General features: G+C 35.0%; 2 protein-coding genes across 4 annotated transcripts in view; both read left to right on the forward strand.

The window, feature by feature from the left end:
• LIMA1 (LIM domain and actin binding 1) overlaps positions 1-17,910 on the forward strand; it is a 105,495-nt gene extending 87,585 nt beyond the window's left edge. For all 3 annotated transcript variants that reach the window (XM_074270407.1, XM_074270408.1, XM_074270409.1), the window contains 4 exons: positions 2,175-2,232; positions 5,444-5,553; positions 13,978-14,111; positions 15,613-17,910. In XM_074270407.1, the coding sequence (XP_074126508.1) occupies positions 2,175-2,232; positions 5,444-5,553; positions 13,978-14,111; positions 15,613-16,639 (1,329 nt within the window). In that variant the 3' untranslated portion in view covers positions 16,640-17,910. The remainder of the gene's footprint in view (positions 1-2,174; positions 2,233-5,443; positions 5,554-13,977; positions 14,112-15,612) is intronic.
• The window catches only part of RACGAP1 (Rac GTPase activating protein 1), a 284,478-nt gene that overhangs the window by 94,982 nt on the left and 165,102 nt on the right, over positions 1-24,394 (forward strand). The gene's annotated exons all lie outside the window — the stretch shown is intronic.

Genomic DNA, 24,394 nt, shown 5'->3' on the forward strand with positions numbered 1-24,394 from the left:
ATAATAGAGAGAAGTAAAAAGAAAAGGTTTATGATGAAAGTAAATTTATAAATTTATAAATTTGTAAAATTATGAAATAAACATTTCATAGAGCATATTGGGAGGAGTATGTAGATCTACACTGAGATATATTAAGGGGAAAAGAAGAGTTGAAGTGAATAAAAATAAGAAAGTTAGTAGTAGGGGATGAGAAACAGGGTTTGTGTTTCAGTAGCTGGGATTTATAAGCTGTCAAGCAAAACATATGCTATGGATATGTAATCCATAAAAATCTTGGTAAAGCTATATGGACATTATGCCATTATAGAGCAAGTAATGTAAAACTGTTTAAGAATAAATGGAACTAAATTAACATGTACATGAGGTTAGCTCAGTATCCTTATCTCTGAAATCATGTGGTACCCCTTTTAAGTAAAGATTTCTCTGTTTAGCTGTAGATGCATTGCTAGATATTAACATTCTACCTTTGCAGCATCCATATTATTTATTTTAGCTTCCAAACTTGTAATAGATAAAGTTAGTACCTAGACATACACCCAGGTAAAAGAAAGCTTACTGTATAGAGTATGAATAAACTTTTTCAGTCCCAAATTTTCTGCAGGATATTCCTACCAGGGCATCCTCCAAGATGGAGCTTCTGAATGGGAATCACTGACAGTACCATAGAGGCACCCCAGAAGATGGCCAAGATATCATTACTAATGAAAGGGGAGGGAAAATAAATTCCCTTCCTTCTCTTGTACTCCTCCTACAATCAAGTCCTCAAGAGTTGAGGACTCCTCAAATTCACTGTCTGTCTGCTGAATTAGATCCAACTTGGTGGTTTGGTATAATTTAAAATGATGGGCCTGAATTCAGGAATGCTTCAGTTCAAATCCAGTCTCAAACACTAGAATCCCCCCAATGGGGATGACAGTAATAGTACCTGCCTTCTCAGATTGTTGTGAGAATCAAACGAGATCGTATTTGTAAAATTGTTAGCACAGTGCCTGGCACAAATAAGTGCTTAATAAGTGCTTTCTCTCTACTCTTAAAGGCCAGAGGAGAAGGATTGATCTTCAACCAATTATTGGAAGTTCTTTATCTTTCAATTGTTTTCTTCCAAAGACCAAAGTCTCATACTGTAATCAGGATATTTAGGAAATCTTCCAAAAAAATTTTTTTTTCTTTTTTGGCTGAGGCATTTGGGGTTAAATGACTTGTCTAGGGTCACACAAGTAGGAGGTATTAAGGGGCTGATTTGAACTTAGGTCCTCCTGACTTCAGGGCTGGTGGAAATTTTTCAAATTTGACAAGGTGTGCTGCCCAGTTTTTAGTTTGATAACTCCCGCCTGGGATCTCAGTCTTTTACATGTGAATGGAAAAGCATGATTTGGAGAGTTTGCATATTTAGACATTAACTTAAGTCTGAGGCTAAGTTTGTAAGGATCTAAGGATGGTTCTGTTTTGGTTTTTTAGAGGTTTTTAATTTTATTTATTTATTTTTGTTGTTATAGCTTTTTATTTAAAAACATGTATGGGTAATTTTTCAACACGGACTCTTGCAAAACCTTCTGTTTCAAATTTTCCCCTCCCCCAAATGGCAAGTATCCCAATATATGTTAAATATATGTTAAATCCAATATATGTTATACGTATTCATACATTTATTTTTTTTAAGAAGTCTGTTTTTTAAAAAGAAATCAAGCTAGTCATTTCTGTCAAAAACTCCAACTTCTCATCTAGAAAAAATTAGCAAAAACATTGAAGGGATATAGTAAACTTGTTCTCTATGATAACAATTCTCTTAAGAACACTTTTAATTATAGTTGGGAGATTAGAAATAGCAAATAGGAATACTTTTGATATTAAATAATATTCTCATTTTGGAAGATACTTGAGTAGTCTCTCATTCACTCCATCCCTTTTTAGAGTTGTGACTTAGGGGATCTTTTACAGAGGGAAATGATGTATACTTCTGGCAGCTGAATGCAATCTGTTTCTAAGTTTCTTGTATAATTGAAATGCACATTAATGGCCTCGTAACATATATTTTTCTGCCTCTTGTTTAAATGCTCAGCTGTTCTGTTGCCTGTTACCTCCCTCAGGCAGTCAGTGACTTACTGGAGTCAGCAGGTTTTAATAGCAGTTTCCTCTTTATTTTTAATGTGATTCATAATTTTCTTTTGTTGTAGATTCCAGCAACTGAAAACAGCCTGACATACCATTCCAACATTTCTGAAGATGGCTCCTGTAAGCATTCACTCTTAGATCTTGTGGTTTGGAGGGTGAGGTATTTTCTTTGTGTGCCATACTTGAGCCAGGATTATCCATATTACTTGTTGACTTTCAGGAAGTAGCAGCTGGTTTCTTGCAATTAGTTGATCAAATAACAATTGTTTGGGAGTAATGCCTGAAAAATATCTTATGCTTAAACTATAAAGTATGGAACAGTTGTTTAAATTTAGCTTGACTTGAAAAATGAAAGAAATACTTTTAGTGCTATTATCATTAAAATCTTCCATTTTGGGTCCAAATATTTTTTTCTCTTTGTCAAAAGATAGGTTTAATTAGAAGAGGTTATAGACAAAATAAGAGGTAAAATAAGGTACCAGGAGTAGCAAATATGAAATAGAGTTGGGAGACCAATAGTTATCATTATCAAGGAAAGGAATTTGGAAGATTCCATTCAAAGAATATTCCATGAGGTCTGAGTGTGCCATTGATTGGCAAGTTAAATACGTAGAGAAGTTTAGCAGACTAACCAGTTTAGCTATATAGTAAGTAAAGAGAAAGACTCCATTAAAGGGAAGGCGTTATGAGGAAGAAAAGAGAGAAACTAATTAAGACTAATGGCTTTTGGTGATTAAATATAACTTGATTATGAAATTATTTTTGTTTAACATTTTTCAAGAAACAGTATTTTACATGGAAATGATAGGTAGGTTTATAGCTTTTAAGTATGTTTTTTCCTTAGTTACCTAAATGTATTTTCTCCTCTCACCTCTAAATCAACTTTAAAATTTTTCTTGTTGCAGTGCTGTTGTAATTAAATCTATTTTGATTTTTGTATGTTTTGAGTCATTCTGAAGCTAAAGACTCCAAAAAAAATGAAACATTTTTGGTTTGGCTTATTTTATTGTTTTTACTTTCTTCCTTAATTCTGAGTTTTCCAAGATATAAAATATTGCAGTTTCCCGGTTTAATCAGTACAGTGGACATGGAATATTCCATAAAGAATAGAAAGAATCATAAAAGATAAGAGTTTTGATTTGATAAAATTTAAGTTTTTGTGCAAACAAAAATGAAAGTAAGAACAAAATAAAACAAAGAAAAATCAACTGGCAAAAAAAAAAAAGTCTTTGCAGCAAGTTATTCTAATAAAGATCTTATTTACAAGACACATAAAAATCTATTAAAATTCATAATGATAGCCATTCCTCAATTTATAAATGGTCAAAGGATATGAATAGGCAGAGTTTTCAAAAGAAGAAATTCAACACTAAATGAAAAGATGTTCCAAATCACTAGTAATTAGGGAAATTAAAGTTAAAGCAACTCTGTGGTTCTATGTTATACCCATTAGACTGGAAAAGATGATAAAAAAAGGAAAATACAAATGTTGGGGAGCTAGACTTGAGGGGAAAAAGGCACATTAATGCATTATTGGTGGAGTTTTGAATTATTTTAGTCATTCTGGAAATCAAGTTGGAACTGCTTCAAAATTACTGAACTGTTCATATCCTTTGGCCTAGCAATAGCAGTATTAGACCTATATCCCTCCCACCCACCAAAAAAAAAAAAAAGCGGGAAGAAAGATAGGAGGAAGAGGACCTATGTATTTAAAAATAATTATAGCAGCTTTTTTTCAGGGTGCAAAGATCATTAATCTTTGTGGGAATGGTTGAAGAAATTATAGTGTATGGATGTAATGGAATGCTGTTATGCTATAATGAAACAGTTGAACAATAAAAGGAATAGTTTCAGAGAAACCTAGGAAAACTTGTATAAAGTGATGGAGACTGAAGTGAGCAAAACCAGGAGAAGTTTATATAATAACAACAATATAATATATAATATACAATATAATAACAATTGTAAAAACGCATAAACAGCTAGCTTTAAGACTTAAGAACTTTGAGTAATACAATTGGGTGGGAAAAATGGATTTTTAAAATAAATTTTTAAAAAGATGATGAAGGGGATGGTTTTAGTGCAGCTTGGAAAGTTGTGTATGAACTAAATTAGAAGAAGGAAAACAGAACTGGGAGAACAGTTTATGCAATAATAAAAACTATACAACATTGACCAGCCACTATTACAGATGAATGATGACTGATGATGAATATGCTACCCACTTCCTGGCAGAGAAGTGGTAAGCTAAAGGATGGGCAAGACATATATGTGTATATATACATTTATTATTTTACTTTTCATTTTTTATTGTAGCTTTTTATTTACAAGATATATGCATGGTTAATTTTTCAGCACTGACCCTTGCAAAATCTTCTGTTCCAACTTTTCCCTTCCTTCCCCTTACCTCCTCCCCCAGATGGCAGGTAGACCAATACATGTTAAATATGTTAAAGTATATCTTAAATACAATATATTATGCATATCCGTACAATTATTTTGTTGCACAAGAAGAATCAGACATTAACCTGAGAAGAAAATTGAAAATGCAGGCGGACAAAAACAAAGGGATTGGAAATGCTATGTAGTGGTTCATACTCATTTCCTAGAGTTCTTTCACTGGGTGTAGCTGGTTCTATTCATAACTGCTTTATTGGAACTGATTTGGTTCATCTCATTGTTGAAGAGAGCCACGTCCACCAGAATTGATCATCATATAGTATTGTTATTGAAGCATATAATGATCTCCTGGTCCTGCTCATTTCACTCAGCATCAGTTCATGGAAGTCTCTCCAGGCTTTTCTGAAATCCTCCTGCTGGTCATTGCTTACAGAATAATAATATTCCATAACATCCATATACTACAATTTATTCAGCCATTCTCCAATTGATGGGTATCCACTCAATTTCCAGTTTCTAGCCTCTACAAAGAGAGCTGCCACAAACATTTTTGCTCAAAAAGAAATGGATATTTTGCAGATCCTTTAAGATCTTTTTGGGATATAAGCCCAGTAGTAACAGTGCTGGATCAAATGGTATGCACAGTTTGATAGCTTTTTGAGCATAGTTCCAAATAAGACATATATTTCTGAACATAGCCAGTGTGGGAATTTGTTTTGCTTGATATTATGCACATTTGTTATAAGGATTTTTTTTTTTTTGTTTTTTGTTTTTTTTTTTTCAATTAGGAAGGGGATGTATAGGAGAGAAAAAAAATATTTGATAGTTTAAATATCCTAAATAAATGAAGATAAAGTGAAATTTACATAAAAATCCAGTGAGGAATAAAAATAAAAAATATTTTATTTCTTGTCCTCCATAATTGGATTAGGTAAATCCCAGAGTGAAAGTGAAATCCAAAAGCTTGTACATCTGAAACCACAAAGTCCTGACTCCAGAGCTGCTAGCTATACAGAAAGTTCTCTACCTAAAGCAACAAAGGTATAGTAACCATTTATTTCTAAGGTATTGTAGCAATTAATAAATAAATCCACTTATTCCTTAATTGAAATCTCCAGGGTTAATTTTTTTATGATAATAATAGCTCATTTTTATGCAATATTTTATAGTGATGTTAAGTTCTAAATTTTAATCACTTTTAATCATTCAGCTTTCCCAGAAAATTTTGTCTCTTCTGCTCAAGTGCTAGGGCCAAGAGCTGGAAGTATGTCATAAACCTGATTGATACAAAAAAATCACAAGAAAGCCATAAATGCTTTGTGGTTTTGTTTTATTTTTTTTAATAAAATTACAAAGATTACACATTTGTGGTAAATTGTGATTATGTAAATCAGTTTTCTGATTCTCTTCATTTGAAAACAATCCTTAATCTCTAGTGATCCTTAGCTTCCAAGGTCCATTTTTTATCAGTTGGAGATTCCAACTGAATTAAAAATTCAGTCACTTTCTCCCTCCCAAATATTATATGTTGTGGAAGGAAACTAGTCTGTCTCAGCTGTAGTTGTTATTTTATTCACATTTATTGAGTGCCTGTTATGTGCAAGACCCTGCTAACTATGCACAGTCTCATCTTCTTAGTAACATTTAATATCAAGTCTAGTTGGTGCCAAGCAGGCCCAAATATCATACTGCCCAGCTACAGCATGTTTAATGCCTGTCACCTTCAGGATCAAATATTAAATCTTCTGGCTTTTAAAGCTCTTCACAGCCTGGCTCCTTCTTCCCTTCCCTATTCTGTGAGGCAGCTATATTAGCCTACTTGCTGTTCCTCAAACAAGACACCCATTTCAGTGAATTAGTCAGAAAGCATTAAGCACCTCCTATGTGCTAGGTACTGTGGCATGTTGTGTAAAAATCCTTGCTCTCAGGGAGCTCACTGTCTAATGGGTGAGATGACATGAAAACAATTATATCCAGACAAAGTATAGACAGAATAAATTGGAAATAATCAACAGAGGTGATTAGAATTAAGAAAAAATGAGAAATGCTTTTTGTAGAAGGTAGAATTAGTTGAGACTTGAAGGAGTTCAGGAAGACCAGAAGGAGTTCAGGAAGAGGAAAAAGCTTGGAAAACTGCAGGGAGAATAAAGAGAAACTGAGGAGGCTGGTTCGGCCTGAAAAAGGACTATAGGAGACCCCAAAAAGATTGCTAATCTAGGTGTTAGGTTGTCTAGGAAGAAGATGGCTTGAGAAATAAAAAGTATCTCAGAAAGCCCAAGTTCAGGAACCTATGGCTGAAAGAATATTAAATTGAGAGTCAGGAAGCCTGGGTTCTGCTTACTTCTCTGTTATTAAGTCTGATCCTCTATTTCCTTCTTTGCCAAATATGGGAGTTGGATAAGGTGGTTTTTAAGGTTTTTTTCTAGCTGTGGATTTATCAGATCTGGTCTCCCTTTGCCTTTAATTCAACTCAGCCAAAAAACGTTGATTAGGCACCTATTATGTGCCAGGTATCATTCCAAACCCTGGGAGTAGAAACTAAATGAAGCTTTCTCTGTAAGCTTAAGAAGTTTGCTTCTTTTGGGGGTTAATGTTTCTTCTTCTGTAAAATAGAATGGGACTAGAAGATCCCCAAGGTCCCCCCAGTTCTAATACTGATCATAATACTTTGAGGGTTTAAAGTTGATTTGTTTCGTGCCCACTTTAAGTCCCCCTCTCTTCTTTTTGTTCTAGGAACTCCTGTTAGCTGCCTTTAATCTTTTTTGTGACATGAACCTTTTTATTGGTCTATTAAAAGCTTCAGTGACATATTTTAAAATAATTAAAGAAATGCTAAATTTTAGTTAGAGGTTAGTGAAATAACCAAGATAGGTTTTTTCCTCCTTATCCAGTTTCACAGGACTCTGAAATCTATCCGTGGATCTCTTGGGGCGTTCATGGACCCCCAGGTTAAGAATACCTGCTTTATAGAGTAGTGGTATCTAGCTCAAAAAGAAATGGATCCCTGCAGCCATATTGACTTAGAAAATCACATTCACATTATCTGTATTATATTGTGTTTTAAATTATTTTGTTAAACATTTCCCAATTACATTTTAATCTAGTTGTGAAAGTTTGACACCTCTGCTCAGTTTACCATCTTTCTCAATAATCAGGCTTCTTAGATGCTAAAAGGGAAAAAAGAAACAACTCACCTTAATTCCAAATCATCAAAAACAATTAGTTAGAATAGGAGACTACTTTATTTTCTGCTAAGAGGTGAAAGGCCCCAGTTGTTGCTTATGTCCCAAGAAACACTAGCGTGTAGTAGTGATGCCCCAGCTACAGAAAATTCTGACAATAACAATTGTTCTCAATAAGATGTACTTGGATTAGGGAGGGAAGTCCTTCAGAGTGAACAGGTTTCTCAGCCTAACCCTATTCCTACAGACCTTTTAGTACTTATCCAGAGTAGAAACTCTACTCTCTACTTCTTCAATATATCTAAAGCTTGTCAGAAGGCCCTTGAACCAGGTCCTTCACCTTGCTTTGGAACTTTTTGTAATACCAGATAAAGAATATGTTATATCTGGGTGCCCTTCACTAAAATACATTATATAAATAAATATATATTATATTATATTATATTATATTATATTATATTATATTATATTATATTATATTATATTATATTATATTATATTATATTATATTATATTATATTATATTATATATTCCTTAACTTTTAGGTCTGTTCTCAAGTGTGGATTTCCATATTTAGACTAGGTTGAAATAGCTCAGCTATCTATCTTTCAATCCAAAGTCTAAAGCTTGCTGAAGTAAATAGACTGAATCTGAAATGTGAATCCTTTTTAAAGCTGCTAGTGCTACTTAGCATTACTAACATTTATTTGCTTGCTTTATGAACCAGTACTGATTTTTCATCACAGTCCTTGTAAGAAATAAATTCACTTTGTAGTCATAATACAGTTAAGAATATTGTTGTTTTAGTAGGTATTTACTGAAGACCCTTTTGATCACTGATTTTTTTTTTTTTTTTTTGTCTATGGAATTTCATGTAATTAAAATGAAAGTTATTTGTCAAGAAAAATTTTTCTGTTATCCTAAAATCATTCCTTGATTGTTACTGTACTTCAGATCTTTGGGTTGAGGGCTTAACATATAGTATTTGACATATTAATTAAGGAAAAAATTATATATTTTTCCCTCTTAAGGATTTGGAAGCATTTGTCAACACTCTGTGGCTCATTAGATCATATATTTAGAGAAATTCCTAATCATATAAAGGTCACAGTTTCAATCTTTATAACGACCAGTTTTCTCCTTTTCTATGACCATATAATGCACTCTTTCTCTAATTAATATTTTTGAAAATGTGTGACAGTGACAACAAAGGGGAACAGAAATAGTATATGGTGATAAGTCCATATAACTCCGTCATTCTTACTGGAAGAAGAAGTATCTATCCAAACATATCAGTTGTCATTCATATGCATGTGGCATTATTTATGAACATTGGTCATGTACTTATTACTTCATTAATTTTGAAGTGTTTGCTATGTTTTAAAGTTTGAAATAGTGTACACAAAGAAATTAAAATAGTTTCTCTAAAGCCAAAAAGAAGAATGATGACAGATTAGGGTTAGGCATGGCTTAGTGAAAAGAGCATTGGCTCTGGAGTCTAAAGAGTAGGGCTCAAATTCTATCTCTGATATTATCTGTACAGTCTTCAACTACTCTTTTGACTTCTCTGGGGTCCAATTTCCTTATCTGCAAAACGAGTAGCCTGGAGTAAATGGCCTCTGAGGCAGTGGAGCAATAGGTAGAATGCTGGACCTAGAGTCAGGAAAACCGTCAAATTCATTCTTAGACATTTATTAGCTGGGCAAGTCATTTATCCTTTGTTTTCCTCAGATTCCTCAATTTTAAAAATTTTAAAGTGAAAATAATAATAGGACGTATCTCCCAAGGTTGTTGTGAAAAATCATATGAGATAATAATTTGGCACATAATAGTTGCTATATAAATTTTTACTCCTTTTCTCTTCTTTTCCCCTTCCCTTTAGATCTATGATCCTATAGTCTTTTCCCACAAAGAAAAACATTTTATTTTGGAATTTTTATCTTTCTAGGCTGTTTAGAATATTCATCTGGAAGTCAGAATTTGAAGTTTTGGACTCTCACAGAGAAAAACCTTGCTATAAACTCCAAGTAATGTTGTACCCTGATTGCTACAAATTTGGGCAGTGATTAAATAGGGTTCCTTAGTTAACTGTTAATCTAACTATGATGAAAAGATCTACATTGAGTCACTTGTTCAATGGTAAAAGTATTTGGTGACAAGAAGAAATGACTTCTCACTCCTATGGTCATAGGCATCATTTTAGTTAGATGAGGGAGATAGTATGATAATAGAGAACTGTTAAGAAAGGACTACTTTTGTGAGAACATTCTCATAAAAACTACATCTATTTACATACTAAACTCTGATTGATTTGAACGAGAATATATCTAGTTAAGGAGGCATTAATTTTAAAACAAAGAAAAAAAATGTTATTCCTGAATGAGTCTCTACCTCGATGTGTTTAGTGTAGTTGCAAGCAAAGGGCTCCCAGTGCACCAGATGCTCTATATTCATTGAAGGTTATTACTATTTGTCTCTTCCAGCTTCTGTTTCCTGCTCCTGGTACCTAATTTCTGTTCCTGCCTTCTGCTTTCCTCCTAATGTGAGCTCAACTTGCAACTTTCTCTCAGGTTCTCCTTTCTATTAATTGTGCTTTAGCCTCTGTCTTTAGGAATATTTTCTGTATATGCATATTTGTAAAGAAAAGAAATGCTGCAGCTTTTATTCCCTATAAACATACTAACATTTCCCCAATCTCTGTATATGTAATCCCCTTCCTCCTACTTCAGCTTCACTAGTACTATTACCTGGCCTGTAATTTATAGACACGTGGATTATATTCAGGATAATAGTTGTTGTCTAAGAATAGCAATATTTACAAATCCTATAACTGAAAAGGGAATTTTAGTTTGTATTTAATTTTATTCATGCCTTTCAGAAGTTACTCATAATCAATCATGCTTGCTAAACACCAGAATTCGGTCTTTTTAGTGTAACCTAATTAAAGTTATACAGGTATCTCAGTCAAATAGAGTTAGGATGAAAAAAATCCAAGCCTAGTTGATACTAACATCTTTATTTCCAGCAGTATAAAATAAAGAAAATTGTATACAGTGGAAGAATTTGGAATTTAGAATTGAAAAAAACTATAGACAACATTCTTTTTATTTGTTGTTGAGTTTCTCAGAAAATTATTTCTCTGGCTCATCCCCTTTTTAAGGAAATTGCTTTCTGGCTGAAAGTAGTCTAACTTCCTTATTGTTATATCATTCAAATTCAATTTGGAAATTTAGTACTAATTTTACTAATATTACCTCTTTTTTTTTTTTTTATATTACCTTTTTACCTCCTCCATTTTTAATCCTTCATTCACTTTCTGCTCCTCATTTTCTTTAAATTAACATAGTCCTTTCTCCATTCCTTCTTGTAATAGTAATTTGACAACTGGAGGCACTGGTGTATAAGTTGTAAGTTTTTGTTTTTATCAACAATATGTCTAGCCCACAGTTCAATTTATTTGGATCCTGGCCTATTTGTTCAGGATAATTATATTTATTATATCTATTAAAAGGATAAGGAAGATTCGATTATTTACTTAGTGTGTTTGCTAGTCATCTTGGTAACAGTTATATTGCTTTAATGTCAGTCTGAAGTTGTTCTGGTCAGATCTTTATTTACCATTTTTAGAAGTGTTTATTTTGGGGGATATGAGGTTCTCTACCTCTTTTTGGTTCCTATATGGCCATTTCCCATCATATAAATTTTGGTTAGTGCCTATGAGTTGGTAGTTCACATTTTACATTCTCAAGAAGTAGGGAATAACCTTCTTCAATATATCATAGAACATATACACTTTACATTCCATATTTCACAAGAAGATAATGTGTAGGGGCAGCTAGGTGGCACAATGGATAGAGCACCAGCCTTGAATTCAAGAGGACCCGAGTTCAAATCTGGTCTCAGACACTTAACACTTCCTAGCTGTGTGACCCTGGGCAAGTCACTTAACCCCAGCCTCAGAAAAAAAAAAAAAAGAAGAAGATAATATGTTTTGCCTTTTCAAGAATTTTAATGAATTAAGGAATTTTCTATTAGATACATCCTCCCACTTCCTTCCCCCTTCTCCTCTTTCCCCTGCTTCCCCGCACCTAGCTCCATAATATTTTAAATTTTGGCACTTCTAAAAATCTTACAGGTCATAGTCACACTATCTTGTAACCGCTGGCAAAGTTTGAACGTGGTGCATCACTTGAGTTTGGGAGTTCTGAGCTGTAGTAGAAAGCTAATCAGTGTTCAAACTTAGACCACTACAAATATGGTAAGCCTAGAGTTGCAAAATCATAAGGCTGCCTAAGGTGATGGAGCCATGACAGGATGGAAAAATTGAGCAGACTAAAGCTTCTGTGCAGACTAGCAATGGACTCAGGCCATGAGTGACTGCTGCAGTTCTACCATGGATAAAATAGAGATCAGTCTCCAAAATAAAACTTTTTAAATAAAAATTTAAAACATAGAAGTTAGAAGTCTTTAAGTTTTATTGCCAATTTCTTGAATAGTTCTTGCCAGCCAATTATAAACCAAATAGAATAAAATATACTTTATGAAAGTATCTTCCTGGTTCCCAAAGTTAAGTGCTATTTTTGGCCTTGAAATTTTCAAGACTCTGTTCTTGTTCCTTCTTTGTACTTGGCATTTGAGGCATTGTGTGTTCAATCAATAAGCATTTATTAAGCACCTACTCTGTACCAAGGATTAGAGATACAAAAAGAGATAAAAGACAGTCTTTGCCTTCAAGAAACTTATTTAATGGGAGAGACAACATGGAAATAAACATATACAAGTTACATACAAGACATAGGAAATAATTAAAAGATGGAAGGTACTAGAATTAAGAAGGGGAAGAAAAGGCTTCCTGAAGAAGGTGATATTTTAGTTGGGACTTTAAGGAAGCCAAGGAGGTCAGTAGAGCAGATAAGGGTGAGCATTCCAGGTATGATGGCCAACCATGAAAGATGCCTGGAGGCAAGAAATGGATTGTCTTGTTTATGGAACAGCCAGGAGGCCTGTGTCACTTGATTGAAGAGTATGAGATAAAAGAAGACTGGAAAGATAAGAGGGGGCTAGCTTATAAAGGGCTTTGAATGCCAAACAGCATTTTTTATTTGCTAGAGGCAATAGCAAGTGGCTGGAGTTTATCGAGTAGGGGGCTGACATGAGCAGGCCTTCACTTGAAGAAAATCACTTTGGTGGCACTAGCCAGTGACTGTATAAACAGTGTGTGAGGTGATGAGAATCTGCTTCAGAATGATGGCAAAGTCAAAGGACAGAGGGGCACATGCTCAAGAGATGTTCTGAAGTGAAAGTAGGCCTTGGCAACAGCTTGGTTATGGGGTGGGTTGGGTGGGTGTTTTGAGATATAGTAAAGAATTGAGGATGACTTCTCAGTTTCAAGCCTGAGGGATCAGGAGAATTGTATGCCCTTTACAGTAATAAGGAAGATTAGGGAGAAGGATGCTTGAAAGACAGTTAGAAATTCGAGATTGCCGGTCAACAGAGAGTTTGGGGCAACATAGGTAGATTTGAGAATCCTCAGCATAGAGATAGTAATTAAATCCAAGAAAGCTAATGAGAATCACCAAGTGAAGTTAGTAGGGAGAGGAGGAGGGGAAGAGGGCCCAGGACAGAACATTGAGGGATGTCTATTATTGGTGGGATTGATCTGGATGAGGATCCAGCAAAGGAGACAGAGATCATATAGATAAGATAACCAAGATTCCCCAAAACCTAGAGAAAAGATAGTGTCGAGAGAGAGTGATCAGCAGTGTCAACGGCTGTGGAGAATAAGAATTGATAAAAAATCACAGGATTTGGCAACTAAGAGATTATAAATAATTGTGGAGAGAGCAGTTTTAATGGAATTATAAAGTTGGAATCTGGATCATAAAGAGTTAAGAAGAGAAGGAATGGGGGAAAAGAGGAAAGGGATGGTAGAAGTAACATGATAATCTTTAAGAAATAGTTGTACATAATAGATTTGCAATTTCATGCATAGTCATTTTCTCTCCCCCCCCTTTTATGTTATGAAAAATATTGTTTTATTTCTTAAGTTCAGAATGAAATGACATTTTTTGAAAAAAGAAAAGATTGAGAGGAGAAAAAGTGGAGGCACCTGTAGTAACAGCCTTTTAAAGGAGTTTAGCTAGAAAGGGTAGAATAGAAATAGGACAATAGTTTGCAGGGACGTAAAGTGTTATGGATTGGGGTTTCATCTTGGCAGAATGCCAACAAAATTTAGTGATCTCTACTTAGACTAACTTCATTTGTTCTTTTCCTATAACTTAGAAATTCCAGCTGCCTGCAAAAGAGCCCTGTGTTGAATGTCAAAAAACAGTGTACCCAATGGAGCGCCTCTTGGCCAACCAGCAGGTGTTTCACATCAGCTGTTTCCGTTGTTTCTATTGCAACAGCAAACTCAGGTAAGCCAGATGAAAAAAGCAGGTAACCCCCCAACCCCCACTCCTATGTAATTTTAGTTTTCATTAGATGTTGACTTTGAAAAAAATTGTAATGAATGGTGCTGTGCTTTCTTTGTGTGAAAGCATTTTGACAAAGTGAAAAACATCATTCAAATGTATAGAGGTTAATATTTCATAACGACAGTGGAATTTGAGCCTTTTGTATGTGAATAACTATAATTTAGGACTAAAACTAATTTACATTATAGTAAATCCCAGGCCACATAATGGTAAACATAAAATTTAAAAACTGGGAAGGATTTCAAGATTCAATCCATCTAATCTACTTACTTCAAAGGAAGTAATTATATTTGTGGTTAAACAATTGGGAAGATCTACATTAAATCTAAATAATCTTTTAAATAAAATAATATTTTTAAATGGTATCCCTTTTCTTCCCTCCTCCCCTTTTCCCTATATTATGAAGGAAGTCTCTAGGAAACAAGAATCTGTCACATTCTTTAGAAGCCCATTTCAGTGTTAATTACTTTTAATATATAGCACTTTTTGGTCTAACCTAAGGTTTTTTTTTGATAAAATGAACATCTTTTATACACAGGAGGGTGTAAATATTAATGATTCCTTAACCTTTCCTCTTTCAAAGTAAATAATTTCATAATCCTTTTAAAAATATACCTTTTTAAAGTCATGAATTATTATTATTATTCCTTTTCTGTGGACTCACTACATTTTCTTTCTGTTCATTTATTTCCTTAATTTGGGTTATCATATTACTGTTGACCACAGCTGCAGGTCATATCATTACCTGAGTCAGTAGTATTCACTAAGTTCATTTTTTGGCTACAACACTATACTAGTAGTTGTGGGAAGATACATAGAAATAAAATTATATGATTTATTGCTTTCAAGGAACTAATAATTCAGTTTATCCCAACAATCTTAGTGTTATTTTTACTGAGTCAAAGTATTCATCTCTACTGAGATGAAGTTCTAAATCACACCACTTGGTGTTACTAAGACTTTTAGGATACCCTACTTAAGTAGAAAGTTAGAAGAAACAAACTGAAGATGGCATTAAAAAATGATCTAGCAAAATACACGCATAATTGTAGATTATAAGTTTTTAGGAAATTTTGGGTGTATATGTGTAGGCAGAAATAATTAGGGAAGACTTCCTGAAAGAAATAATTGTAAAAAAATAATTTTTTTGAAAGAAAAGAATATGTCAGCCAGAAAGCATATTTCATGACATCGTAGAGGAACAGAAGTGAGAAAGAACAAATTGTGAGCATACAAAAAACACTATTAGAGTATTCAAGCTAGAGTCCAAGATGACTGAATTAGCCTTTTGATAAGCTTTTCAAAATAGGATATTTGAATGTTTCAACATGTCCTAATTCAGTTCATTTTTTAAAATTTAAAGTTTTATAGAAGTCTAGGTTATGTCCTGTGTAATTGTGTTACTGAATGCTAACTTTATGCTGCTTTTAATTGCTAACAGTCTAGGAACATATGCATCTTTACATGGGAGAATTTATTGCAAGCCTCACTTCAATCAGCTATTTAAATCTAAAGGCAATTATGATGAAGGCTTTGGACATAAACCACACAAGGATCTTTGGGCAAGCAAAAATGAAACTGAAGAGTCCCTGGAGAGACAGGCCCAGATTATGAGGTCAACTGAGAGTCTCCAGAACCCAGGAGTTGAAGATGCTCCCATTGCTAAGGTGGGTGTATTGACTGCTAATATGGAAGCCAAGGCCTCATCTCAACCAGAAAAAGAAGACAAACCAGCTGAAACAAAGAAGTTGAGGATTGCTTGGCCACCTCCAACAGAACTTGGTAGTTCAGGAAGTATTTTGGAAGAAGGCATCAAAATGTTGAAGCCCAAATGGCCTCCTGAGGATGAGATCAGCAAGCCAGATATTCCAGAAGATGTGGACCTGGATTTGAAAAAGCTAAGAAGATCATCTTCCCTGAAAGAAAGAAGTCGCCCATTCACAGTAGCAGCATCATTTCGAGCTACATCTGTCAAACGTCCAAAAGCCTTGTCTCCCCCTATAAGGAGAGACTGGAGCATGCAAGAACAGAGTGAGAACCTTGAGAGTAAAGCAGTGATAGAGAGAAAACACATAATGAAAGGCAAAGTCAAGGAGAATGGGAATGTGGAAAAAGCAGACTGGAAGAACAAAGAACCTGTAGAAGAAAGGATAAGGAAAAGCTGGGAAAGTTCTGATATTGAGGAAAGGGGTGATGGCTTTGTAGAGAATGGTCAAGTGGTAGGTGCAGATGGATGTGAAAATGGAAAGATAGAACATCAGTCCTTACTAAAACCAAAGGCTCTGAATTGTTCCAACTATGTGGGTAATAGATCCATCAAGGAATTTGTGACTTCTCAGAATCAGAAATCTCAGGATGTGGGATTCTGGGAAGAAGAAATAGAAGAGCTGTCAGTGGAAGAGCAAATAAAAAGGAATCGATGCTATGATGATGATGATGATGAAGATGAAAAACAAATTGGCCTTTAACTAAAAAATTTGCAACGAATCCCCCTTAAATTGGGGATAGTTTTAGTAAGCAGCTGCTATCTGTGGAAGTGATGCTTTAACTGCACATCAAGAGATACCTTAGAACTATAATTTATATGGAAGTAAATTTGGTGTGAAAATGCATTGGATGGCATTTCCAGCTTACACAGTACCTCTTCTTAAATTATTAGCCTAGGCAGGGTTGTCCTGCTTCAGATAAACCCCAAATTGCTATCCAAATGAAAATAAATGCAAGAGATCTTGTTACTTAAATCTTTTGATTTTAGGCAAAGATGATACATGCTTAATTAAGTGCTTTGAAGTTGAAATCTTGTACATTCAAAGACGAAAATTACACTAAGTGATTCTCTTCAGGATTTTCTTGTGTTCCCTCAAAACAGGGTTATAGCCAGATTTCAGTGATGCTATTATTATCACAAATACCACCATTTACTAGGGACTAGTTCAGAAGGGACTTAGAGATCTAAAAATTATGATTGAATGCACTTTAGTATAAAGGGCAAAAATAGTTTATTTTCTAATGAAAAATTTAATTGCTTAGTATTCATTCAAGTGATTGGATTCTTAGTCTCTTTAAAAAATAAACTTTTTCTTTAAATCAGTAAAAAAAAAAATATTGTTTTGCATCCTCCAAACCACATTCTATAATGATATTGGTAGGGTATAAAACACCAAGAATTTTTGTTTTGAGTATCTTTTGAGGGAATTGACATTCATCCTTAGGCAATAGTAATGGGGGGGGGGAGCGTTTGGAGGTGTCAAGACATCATCCGAATAAAATACAGCATTTGCCAAGGAATTTGACATCTTTGCAAGAAACTGTGCAGTATCCTTTTTCTTAGTATTTGTGTTCTCTGTAATGTACTTAATGTGACAGGATTCTTGAGACTTTAAAAAAAAAACCTGTATCTCTGTTCACCAGAGACTTTTAAACACCTAATTAGCTCTGAAATATGTATCAATTATGTTAACGATAATATTCCCAGTATAAAACTACACCAGCTTTGTCCTTTCTTTTGGAACTTGTTTCTAGTGTTAAGATTTCTGAACACTTCAAATGTAATTACATTTATTTTACATAATTTATATTCTAGTTTGGGGGAGGGAAGGGTTTAAACTGTAGGCTCTTTTGTACTGTATCTTTAGAAATTTAGCTCTGATTTTTTTAGAGATGTAAAATATCCTTTCTTATCAATATGGCTCATAATGAAACATTTTTATCCAATAAAGCTTTCCATTTACATTTAAAACTTTTCTGATGGTTTTTTTTCCCTTTCTCATTGTTAGGATCTCCTAAATCATTATTCTTTCTACAACTGTCAAAAAGACAAAAACAAATTTTGAACCATCTACCACAAAGTAATGTGGCATGTTTCAACCAGTAGATGGGGGTAATGGGCTGCTCTTTAATTATTTGCAAAAGCATAAAGCTACATTTTATATTTTTTGGTTCTTTTATATTGAACCAACAACCAACCTTCTCCTTGTTACTACACTTTTAAAACAGTAATTTTTTTTTTTTTTGTCTTCGGTTTATAGAAGTTCTCTAAGCCATCCATTATATATTGTATCTTTTGTGATGCCTAGTTGCTATTTGCAAAGACTTGCTAACAGTAAAGTATACTCCACAGCTTGGAACCAAAATGCAAATACTGTAAGTCCCTGGGCTACAACTTGGTCTTCTGAGCTTAGCAGAATTGTATTTCTCTTTTTTCCCTCAGTAGGGACTGAAGCTTTATATAAATCTCAGAAGCCTTTGTTCACATCTTTAAGTGCCTTCAGCCTAACTATCTTAGCATTAGCCATGATCCACTGTAAGTTGTAACTTGAAAAAAAAAAAGAAAAGTGTTGGTGATAATTCACATTATTCACAAATATTCATGAAGCATTTCATCATAGTAGAATAATTAAATCTTAAAGATATGTCGCAGGATTTTTAATCCAACTTCAACTTCTTCCCTGATTCATGAATCTATAAAATCCTGAATATGTGATCTTTTACCCATTGCTTAAAACATCCTCAGGGATGGAGAATTTGCATTTAATTATCTCATTTGAAGTATTATATAAAGTCCTTTGTAAGTCTTAAAGCTCTGTGAAAACATTAGATATTATTCTATTTTTTAAATGGACTTATTAGGAATTTTTAAATTGAACTAGGCAATGACTCATAACTTATTAATATGATTTCTTCCTTTTGGAACCAAGCAGAATCAGCCTATTCCCTCTTTCCAAAGGAACCTCTATATTTAACAACTCTGAACTGATCTGATTTTAAGTCATCCAAGCAAAGCCCTGCTTTTTTGCTCTCCAAAAGTGCTATTTGACTGCCTCTTACACACACAATCATATACAGAAAAGAATAGGTCGAATATATTATGTGGGTGAGGAGGATGGTATGCTGTTTGAGCTGTTAAAGGCAGCCTTGATGTTGTGTGAACAAGGAGCAGGGACAGTTGAAAAGATGTCTGCTGGTGGCCAAGATGCTGAGGAGGAGAGAATGGTAGCTGCTTGCATCAGGAGTACTCAAGGCTCAAGCAACAGGTTAGCCTAATCCCGTCTGGCCTTGGGTAATTCCTTCTATTGGATGCTAGGTGAAGCTATGGCTTAGAGTGCATAGAGTGCTGGGCCTGGAGTCAAGACATTCATAATTATCTTCCTGAGTTCCAGTTTGGCCTCAGATACTTACTAGTGCAAGTCACTTAACTCTGCCTTTTCCTCATCCTGTAAAATAGGCTGGAAAAGGAAATGGTAAACCACTCAAGCATCTTTGCCAAGAAAACCCCAAATGGGATCAGGAGTCAGACAATAACAGCAATTTCTGCTAGTATCCATTTTAGTGATTGCTAAGTAGCTCCTTAGAATTTGCAACCATTGCCAGTCTTCATTGACTAGGTTCTAGAAATTAGGCTCAAATCTTAAACCTAACATTTGGAAAGGGAAAATTCACGGGATGTCACATTGTGCCTTTTCACAAGCTGTGGCCTTCTTCCCTAGAATATTCTCCCTCAATTCTGCCTCCTAGTTTTCCTGGCTTCTCATAAGACTTCACTTTAATCCCACTGTGGTAAGAAGTCTTTCTCAGGCTTTCCCAATGGGAGTGATGAGGTATAGATTTGGGGTACCCAAATGAAATTGAGGTCTAATGGCAGGTTGGAGGTTCAAGGAGTCAAAACAGAGCTCCCCTGCAATCCCTCAGGATTTGGCACAAGGATAGGGAGTTAAATGAGTTCTAGTGGCGGGCGCAAGCAGTTCTCTGTAAAGGAATTTACAGACCTGAAAACCTAGATTGATAAAAGAGGTTTATTATGGGGATTGGAAGTACCATTAAAGTCTAGTTAGTAAAAGTGAAGGTAGAGATAAGAGGGCACAGGAAACAGTATTCCAGTGGGCAGAGATCCTTGGCATGCCAGGCATAGGGCTGTTTGGAACCTCTGCAAAGAGAGGACTCCAGCTTGGCTCTTTTATAATAAGAGATTTAGCTAAAGAGGTGGGGGGTGGAGTCCCAAGTTGGCTCAGAGTCAATGGGGGCTGGGAGAGTCCAAGTTGGCTCAGATCTGGTGGGGGCTGGGACAAGCCAGGATCTCCTATTGGAATTCAAAGGGGTGCTTTTGAACAGGATTTGTGAATCAAAGGTCCTAGCTTCTTGAATTGATAATGCATCAGCTAGGAGGGGTTGGGAATCAGAAAGGAATAAATCTATCTGAAAGGATTCGTTTCTTAAAGGGACCACAACCCGCTTCAGGAGTGCCATCCCAAGTCTATATCTTCAACATAAAGAAGATCCAACTCACTTCCAGCTGATCAATGATGGACAGAAACAACTACACCCAGAGAAGGAACACTGGGAATTGAATGTAAAATATTAACACTACTGTCTGTCTACCCAGGTTACTTATACCTTCAGAATCCAATACTTAACGTGCAACAAGAAAATTGGATTTACACACACATATTGTATCTAGGTTATACTGTAACACATGTAAAATGTATGAGATTGCCTGTCATCTAGGGGAGGGAGTAGAGGGAGGGAGGGGGAAATGTGGAAAAATGAATATAAGGGATGATGTTATAAAAAAATTACTCATGTATATATACTGTCAAAAAAATGTATAATTATAAAATTAAAAAAAAAAGAGTGCCATCCCTCTGAGGTTTCCTCTTTTATATACTCTATCTATTTTGTAAAAACTTAGTAGTTTGTAATATGACTATCCCATTAGATCCCATTATGATTACCCCCATCACATCCCTGAGGCCAGAGAACCAGATTTTTACCTTTCTATCCTCAGAGTTTAGCATCTGTTTAATGCCTGTCACACAGTATACACTTAATAAATGCTTGAAAGCAACATGGTAAGTACACACAGAATTATCTAATGGAAAGCCTGACAACTTCAAACGTATTTAATAGAGAGAGAAAAAAAACAAAACTGAACAGATAATATTGCAGTCTCCTCTGGCAAGCCTGGCAAATGATATCAATCTTGAATGTCAGGTGTTTCCATCTTGTGATCTGAGCCTAGGGCCTCTGGTTTATGACTGTGATGTCAGCCATGCTGCTAAAGTGTCAGTTCTTCCTGGTCATATAACTTTCTGTTGTTCAAAAGGAAAAGTAGTATCATCATATTGTATCTTTTGTAGAAAGCAATGTATCATCCAAGATAATATTAAAGCAATTTTAGATAGTCAGGATTATGTGTCTTAATATGCTAGAGAGGTGATGTGGTATAATGGAAAGATCTCTGAATTGTAGAGTCAGCAGTCCTGAACCCAGCTCTCACACTGAGCTATGTGATTATGAACCACACTGAGTCTCAGCTTCTTTATTGTTAAAGTAGGGAGACTTTGTTTTGAGAAAAGCAGATAAATGTAAAGCACTATATAAACAATCCATTATTACATGCAAAGTTAACATTTTCTTTGAGGATGTTGAGGCTCAATTTACCATTGAACAAGAGATAATATTTGCTCCCTTAATTGAATTATTTTCAGTATACAGAGTATTTTAATTTTTCTAATCTGTTTTTATTAGTATCATTTTACAGTGTTTATCTTCCTTTTCTTTTTTTTTAGTTTTAATTTTTTTATTAAAGTTTTTTATTTACAAAGCATATGCATGGGTAATTTTTCCAACACTGACCCTTGCATAACTTTCTGTTTCAAATTTTCCCCTCCTTCCCCCTACTCCTTCCCCTTGCTGACAGGTAATAGAGTATTTTTAGTCTTGCTTCTCTAGGAGGAAAAACAGCCTTAGCTAAGACTCTGTTGGATGAAATAATTATTTTCAGTTTTGCTTTGATTCAACTGTTTTGCGTTGCACTCTTCTCTGATACACTCAACACTGGCTGGGCCTGTACATTCTTTAGTTAGTTATAAAGTTACCTTATCTCTCCTTTCGTAAAGGATACAGATTTAGTTCTTTCAATCTACTTTCAGATCAATCTAGTCAACTTCTTGTAGTAATTAACCATGTAAAGTATAGTTAAGTGTTTTATTAAACAGGTATAAAGTTCCCAGGGCATAAGGTACTCCAGAGCCCAGAGTTCTCAACCTTTGTTCAGTGACAGTTTGGGAGCTTAGCCAGTTATAGGTATCACTTCTCCCTGTTCTCCTCATTTAACCTTTAAAAACCCAAATTGAAGTATAAAAGTATTGAAATTATGGATCCAATGTCATTACTGGTGTATTTTTACTTCTTTAGGCTACTGTGGGCTTTTCTCAATTCATTCTGATGTCAAAGAAAAAGCATTTATGAATCTTACCCATAGGCATTGTAAATAAAATTTCAAAAGTGAGAAAGTTTCTGCACTCAAGAAAGCTTACAAGTTTACACATTACTAAGGGCATGCAACATAGCCACAGATAAATAAATTTAGAATGAATGTAAATCAACAATAATTTCTGAAGAAACATTAACAACTGGCTTAAACTTCCTCCTAAGATGATCACTTAATAAATATTTAGTCAGTAAGCCTTAGCTTTTAGAAAGGGATATTTACTAAGAACAATAGGTAGAAAATGCTCTACCCTTAAATCTGTGATACCCCCTCCCACAAGAACTTATATAATTGAAGGGAAAGTTAATTCAAGGTTAGAGAGCTCATGTTGCAAATGATTCATGTGCAAATAACTTGGGACATATGGGAAGCTAGGTGGTAAAGTGGATAAAGCGCTAGGCCCGAGTTCAAATGTGAACTCAAAATACTAGCTCAAAACTCAAAACAAAATGTGACCGTGGGCAAGTGCGTTGACCATGTTTGCCTGAGTTTCCTCATCTATAAAATGAGCTAGAGAAAAAAATGTGAAACCACTCCAGTGTGTTTGCCAATTGAGGTCATAAAGAGTTGAACAGGACTGAAAATGAAAACTCATTTGGGAAGTCCTTTCCTCCCATTCATGAAGTTCACATTAAGCTTAGTTAATTTTCGTCCACGGGTCTTCGGTTCCCAATACAGAACACTGCCTCTAGCTGATCCAGGGATGCCATTTATGACATTGAGAAGATGAGAAGTCAAACATCTGTGAAGGTGAAAGGCTCTCTTCTGGCCAGGTTGGAAAGGGATAAATAGAAGAGAAGAAAAACTTGCCCATAGCTGAAGCTAAGGTCTTTTCTCACCTCTCTTCCTAACCCCCCACTGGTTCCTTCTTGGTTCATCCAGAACTCCACAATCACTCCAGTATCTTAAATTCCCCCATTCTAGCAAAATCATTAGATACTTTTATCTGAGACCCGGGAAGTATAATAAAATTCCCCAGTCAATTAGAATAGACTTTGTATCTAGGCCATTTCATTTCATTAAATGGCTATTATTAGTCTTAAGGCCTATGATTGTTCAACTGATTGAGATGTTAAAGTATCAAACCTAAAAGTAGGTGAAGTGTTTTTGAGCCTGCTTTTATTTACATCAGTGATCTCCTAATTGCCATATATATTTAAAGACTTGACTCTTCTTAGCTTCTCCATCATTTGACACGTTTGACTGTCCTCCTCTTCTCTGTTTTTGTAGATCTGTTGCTACTAAGTTCTCATTTTAGCTATCTGCTGCTTCTCAGTCTTCCAATATGCAAGTTATGTTGACTGTGAATGTCCCAAAGGCTTTGTTTTGGCCCTCATATTTTCTCTGTAAATTATACTCACAGAAATTTTTATCGGGTCCTGAGTTTAATTAGCATCTTTATGCATCTAACGCTCAAATTTATAAAGCTATCCCCTAGTCTCCCCCCTGAGCTCTACATTCTGATTCACCAATTCTCTAATGAACATTTCTAAATGAATACCTTTAAATCCAGGTTTGAAACGTTAGTGTCATTCTTGATAGCTCACTATGAATTCTCTGTCCCCATCCAATCAATTACTACATCGTCTATCTACCTCTACAATGTCCTAAGTCTGCTGCTCAGCTCTTATTTCTCTTCCCCTGGACTATTGCAATCTATTTCTAAATGTGGTCCCTCTTTTAAATCTCTCCCCATTCCAGTCCTTCCTCCACACAATTGCCAAATTGTAGAATTATAGAATTATGTAACACTCCCAAACTAGTAAACTCTCTTTGGCTCTCTATTACTTCTAGAAGCAAATATAAACTATTACATTTAAATTCCCCCTCCCCCCCCCCAAGGCCGGGGTTAAGTGACTTGCCCAGGGTCACACAGCTAGGAAGTGTTATGTGTCTGAGACCAGATTTGAACTCAGGTCCTCCTGAATTCAGGGCTGGTGCTCTATCCACTGCG

This window comes from Sminthopsis crassicaudata, chromosome 5 (genome assembly GCF_048593235.1).
Source record: "Sminthopsis crassicaudata isolate SCR6 chromosome 5, ASM4859323v1, whole genome shotgun sequence".
In the NCBI taxonomy this organism is placed as follows: Eukaryota; Metazoa; Chordata; class Mammalia; order Dasyuromorphia; family Dasyuridae; genus Sminthopsis; species Sminthopsis crassicaudata.